Here is a 5,997-nt window from a genome sequence, read left to right on the forward strand (position 1 = left end):
GGAGGAGGAGCGGCAGGGCCTCGGGTACCATGGGTTTGCAGTGACACGAAACACAGAATTAGGATGGGAAGAAGTATTGTGATTAAGCCAGGAGGGCATCCCCTTTTTCTGAACACTGAATTGCACACCCCCAGTCCCACAGCGCCCTTCTCTTCGGCCAGAGTCCCAGTGATCTCGGTGGGAATTACCTGTGACTCCGTCCACTCACCTGGCGGCCGTCACCCTGAGCTGGAGAGGATGAAGGCGTCCATGGTGCTCTCCCTCATTGGGTACCTGGTGGTTCCAAGTGGCGCTGCTGTCTTGGGGCGCTGCGTGGTGGCTAAGAAGCTCCACGAAGGAGGCCTGAGTGATTTTGAGGGCTACAGCCTCGAAAACTGTGAGTAGCCCCTCTCAGCCCCACTCCTCACATCTTTTCCCACTGCCCCCTGCCCAGGCTTCCCCAGCTCTCCTCTGAGCCACACCCCTCCCGTTCCATCTTAGGGGTGTGCCTGGCTTATTTTGAGAGCAAGTTCAACCCCACTGCTGCCTACGACAGCTTGCGCGGTGGCTACACCGGCTACGGCCTCTTTCAGATCCGCAACAGTGACTGGTGTGACCACGGCAAGAACCGCTGCCATGTGTCCTGCTCTGGTAGGTCCCTCCCTCCTTCCACCCTGGGGCCCCAGGGGCGGCCGCGTTGAGCTCAGAGGGCTGGCCAGTGTTTACAAGTTTGGAGCCGGGAGGAGGAGGGCCTGGCAAAGACGGGGCTGAGCCAAATCCAGGGTGGACCCCAGGGAGGCCGGGCAGAACACTGCACTGCCAAAGGTCCGCGAGGGGAAGGGGCTGCAGTGAGTCAGGCTGGGCAGCCTGGGACGCGGCGATGGAGACCCACGTCCAGGTGGGCAGAGGGGGAGGCAGGGAGGAGCCTGACGGGTGAGGGCAGAGGGCTCTGGCTGGGCCTAATATAGAAGACACTCTTCTTCAAGGGGAGCGGAGGCTGCCACTTTGACAGGCAGAGTGATCACCGGGAGAAGACGGGCTGTCATTTATGTCTCATAAGAAGGTTAGGTATGTTTATCTCCAGAGTCCAATACAATTATCTGTAATAGAAGTGGTATTGAGTGCTGTGATGAAAATACGGTGGACTAGATATCCTGAAAAACCCTCCCACTAGATAAAATGTAAAAAAAGTAAAAAAACAAAACCAAAAAACCCCCATCTTTTAAAGTACCTAGCTGAGCTGGCAAGAAAGTAAGAAATCCCTAGAGGCTAAAAAGAGGAGCAAAAATGCAGATAGATGAGTGAAGACTGAAGCTGATGATGACCCTGGGGGTTTGAGGTCACTGTGTAGACAGGGTCTGAGCAAGGTACGGAGGTGCACTGGCGACCTCCGAAGAGACCTGAGACCCCTGAGAGCTACCGTGTCCGCTGAAAGGGATGAGCTAGAAAACCCCAAAGGGAAGACACTCTAAAGACAGGGGGAAGGCAGTCTTCCCTGGGAATTTGTAACCACAAGCCAACAGGACTCACAAGGCACCATCTAGAGGGGCTAGACCTCGTGCTAAGTACTGGGGGCAATTCAGAGGAATCGCATAGTTTTCCTGTCAGGCAGGCTGGGGAACAGAAAAAGCATAGGCTTTGAAGCCAGACAGAACCTTGGCTCTACCTCCTACTAGTTATGTGATTTGAGCCTCAGTTTTCTTATCTAGAAAATGGAGTTATGGGACTTCCCTGGTGGTGCAGTGGTTAAGAATCCGCCTGCCAATGCCGGGGACACGGGTTTGATCCCTGGTCCGGGAAGATCCCACATGCCATGGAGCAACTAAGCCCGTGGGCTACAACTACTGAGCCTGTGCTCTAGAGCCCACGTGCCACAACTACTGAAACCCGCATGCCTATAGCCCATGCTCCGCAACAAGAGAAGCCACCGCAACTAGAGAAAGCCCGCACGCAGCAACGAAGACCCAACACAGCTAAAAATAAATAAATAAAATTAAAAAAAGAAAATGGAGTTAATAATAGTACCAACCTGACAAGGCTTTTATTTTATTTTATTTTATTTGATCTTAGCAGCTTTTTTTTTTTAAAAAATAAAAACCAAAAACTGGAGCAAATGTCCATCAACAATTGAATGGATAAATAGATCATGGTATATTCTTATTTGCAGACTCTTTTTAAAAACCAAAGTGCATGAAGGAATGTTTTCCTAAATATGTTCTTTTTTTTTTCTAATCACACATTAATGGAAATGAATAAGTTACAGCTATAAGCAACAACATGGATAAATTTCACATAATGTTGAATAAAATAAGGTAGTCACACAGCGTACGTACTATATGAACACACTTATGTAAAGTTTAGAAACAGGCAAAACTAATCCATGAGCTACAGATCAGAATAGGGATGAGGCTTTTTTTGGGGGGAGTGAGCGGTGCTCCCACAAGGCTTTTACAAGTTTTAAGTCCTGAGCACGGTGTCTGGTGCTTGATGAACACAATTTTCCTTTATTTAAAGAATTTACAAGATAGTTGGGCATTAGGACTGATACATGTATGTATGCATGCATACTATGCAGGTAAGTATGTTTGTATGCATGTATATAACAGATAAGTGCTGAATCAAAGTGACGTTTTATTCAGAAAAGGGGAGAGGGCGCAGTGGGCTAGGTGGTCAGTGACAGACTTTTAAGGACTGTACTTTTGGATGAGCAGATGCAGGTTGGGAGATGAGTGTGAACAAAGTCTGGGAAGAGGATCTGTGTATGACCCCCAAGCTGTGGGTATCGGTACCATCAGGGTTGGCACTGTCTTTGCCTCCTGCCCCTTGACATGTCTTGAATGGTGGGGTCATGGAGGAAAGCAGTGGAAGTGGAAAGCCACGTTGGGCAAAGTTGGACTAAGCCAAGGATTTGAGGTTCTGTTTTCCGGGCAACGAGGGGGCAATGAAGTAATGTTTTAAGGAGAAGCAATCAGACTAGGTTATGGAAGCGGGGAGACTGTAGTGCGGGCAAGAAGGAGGGGGTCCCAGGTGGGAGGTCTTGGTTTCACGGTCCAAGGAAGGAATGGAAGGATGGATGCATAGACATGTTGGTTCTTCAGGGGCACCTCTGGGCCCTCTCACATGCTGTTCCTTCTGCCTGGAACAGTTTTCCTTCTGTGATGTCCTCAACCCCTTTTCCTTACCTACTCCACTAGATGTCACTTGGCCCAATAACCCTTCCCTGACCCTAATTCAACTCTGAATTAGGTGTCCCCACTCAATGCTGCATTCCCCCATGGTTCCAGGTATCCTTTGTATTATAATTGTCTATAATCTTTATCTACCCCCTTCCAGACTGTAGGCTTTATGAAGGCAGGGATGGATTTATTGTGTTTCTCATTCTATCTCCACTGCTTCTTCTATAGCCTAGCACAGGATATTCACTATACATATACATTTTTTTTGGCTGCATTGGATCTTAGTTGTGGCACATGGGCTCTTTCTTGTGGCGCGCAGTCTTCTCTCTAGTTGTGGCGTGCAGGTTTTCTCTTCTCTAGTTGTGGCGCGCGGGCTTAGTTGCCCCATAGCATGTGGGATCTTAGTTCCCCAAACACGGATCAAACCCATGTCCCCTGCATTGGAAGGCAGATTCTTTACCATTGGACCACCAGGGAAGTCCCCATCATATACATTTTTAATGAAAATATCATTATAAGAATTATAAGAAAAAATCAATAGATTTAGTAAAAGATGACCACATCCTGCTGCTTCTCAGTGCTGTCTGAGAAAAATACAGGGATAGATTTATTCTTGGAATCACATGGAAGCCTCTCTAACGTGAGCCCCTGGTAGCTTCCTTGACATCACTCTGACTTAGCTGCCGAGTGGTGACATGGTATCATTCCACTTCATTTTCTTCACAGCTTTACTGAATCCAAATTTAAAAGAGACAATTGAATGTGCCAAGAAAATTGTAAAAGGAAAAAGAGGAATGGGAGCGTGGTAAGTAGCATGTATTGATGACTTTCACCCACTCATCAAGTCCCACTGGTTTGGGACTGTAAGTTTATAGCAACCAAGATTAAGATGAAAGATTCTAAAGAAATCAAGCCATGTTTTCCTCTATATTAGAACAGTCCCTGGCACAAAATACCCTGTGTTAAGTTTTTGTTAAATAAATTATAAAATAGAATTGTCATGGTTTTATACTTAAATGTTGGTCCTTCTTGGAATTTATTTTGGTATTAAAAAGTGAGACAGGGCATTCACCTTCATATTTTTCAAATGGCTGGTCGGTGGTCTCAACACCACTTATTCGTTAACCTATTTTTCTCACTAATTTAATAGATTGCATTTTAAAGTGGGAATCCTCTTGTTAATGTTAACTGTCTTCCGAGTGTTGGAAATATCTTTCGTGCATAGTCTTGACCTTCCAATTAATTTGGAAGCTTGGCTGGCCCCCTAGGGTAAGCACTAATGAGCTAAAACCATCTTCATTGTATGGCACTAAATAGAGATGTGCTGGGCCAGTCTGATCAAGGCCTCTTACTTGCTCAGGATTCCCAGTGAAGTGAGCTCTTATTAAGCTAATAAGCTGCCACAGCTTTTCCAAAGCTCAGATCAGGCTGCTCTGTGGAACTTGGGGCGGACAGGAAGGGAGAAGACCCAGGCCCCCCTCACCCGCCTCCCCAAGGAGTCCCTTCTGCAGTGCCTGCCAGGGGCTATGGAGGGCGCTGCAATTTCTGAAAATATGTCTGTGTGTGTTTTCCCTGCTGCTTTGTAACTATGAGGGCCAGGGGGTCACCGCCCCTTCTCCAACTGTGTGACCCCCTACCCTGGAAGACTCATGGAGCTTCATGCCCGGTCGAGGGATGGGACGAACTGATGTCTAATGGTCTGCAGTGGCCTGGTGACTCCCGCCACTTCTAGGATGGGAGAGGAGGACCTGGGGTCTGGATTCTGGCCAAGGGGCTGGGAATAGGAGGGTCACGTTTGGGGGACCAGGAGAAAAGGTTAGAGAAGCTCAGTCCAGCTGACCTAGGTTGAGGAGCTGGAAGGAATTTTGGAAGGTGAGGGGTGAAGCAGGTGCATGGAAAGGTAACAAGAGGCCGTGGCCCTGGGACAAGTGTTCCCGTTTCAGAACTAGGATCTGCCAAGTACTCACCATACATGTCACAGAGCTTCTCTGATGCTCACTTCAGAGAAGTTACAAATGCTTTGCAGGGTTGGAGAAGGATTTCGCAGTTCACAGCTCAGCCTCCCCATCTTGCAGTGTGGGGTTTATGGGAAGGGGAGGTGTTGTGAGCAGGATGGAGGGAGCACCAGCCCTCATGCCAGCGGGTGGTGGAGCCAGCCAGCGAGAGAGACATACTTGGGATGCAAGAAAGCTTTCAGAACTGCGCCCACTCAAATGCTCCAGGGGCCAGGCAGCGGGTGTAAATGGGCCAGCGGGGGCTGAGCTCCCTGGAGATGCCGAGCTGTGACTATGGGAAGCCCCCTCCGGTTCACTCTCCCTGGCCTTCCTCCCCGCAGGACCTCCTGGACCCTCAACTGCCAGCACTCCGACACTCTGGAGCGGTGGTTGGACGGATGCAAGCTGTAGCTACTGGGAAGCCCTCGCTGCACTTGCCGCTGGCATCTTCCTGGTGAAGATGCTCTCCTGTTCACTGCCTTCACTCATCCCATTGATTATCTCACTGCTTGATGGCTCCAGATGGAAAAGGGCAAAATTTGCTTCATCCAGGGATGCAGGATGCAGAATAAACCACTAGTTATTCAACCTGGGTCAAAGGGCTCCACTTGTCCTATTATACTGTGATTGTTACAATGAAAATCATTATTTACCATTATCATGCTTCCTTATTATTTAATCTCAGGTGGAGGATTCGAAGGAAGGAAAACATCTGGAAAATAAGACGTGCCCATGAATGTCAATATTAATAGAGAAAGGAAGAAAAGATACAGAGGATGGGAAGGGGAGTCAAAGAAGAGAGGAAGAGATGCCAGTGCCAGCAGGACCCCCAGCTCCAGCTACGGTGT

General features: G+C 48.4%; 1 protein-coding gene across 1 annotated transcript; it reads left to right on the plus strand.

Annotated features, from left to right (window-relative positions):
* The first annotated feature begins 237 nt into the window (after window positions 1-237).
* Window positions 238-5,560, plus strand: LYZL4 (lysozyme like 4). Its single transcript, XM_061195274.1, has 4 exons — window positions 238-376; window positions 481-630; window positions 3,882-3,960; window positions 5,491-5,560. Exons 1-4 carry the CDS (start codon window positions 238-240, stop codon window positions 5,558-5,560), a joined length of 438 nt encoding a protein of 145 aa, XP_061051257.1.
* The last annotated feature ends 437 nt before the right edge of the window (window positions 5,561-5,997 follow it).

The sequence above is a fragment of the Eubalaena glacialis genome, chromosome 7, assembly GCF_028564815.1.
Source record: "Eubalaena glacialis isolate mEubGla1 chromosome 7, mEubGla1.1.hap2.+ XY, whole genome shotgun sequence".
Lineage (NCBI taxonomy): Eukaryota > Metazoa > Chordata > Mammalia > Artiodactyla > Balaenidae > Eubalaena > Eubalaena glacialis.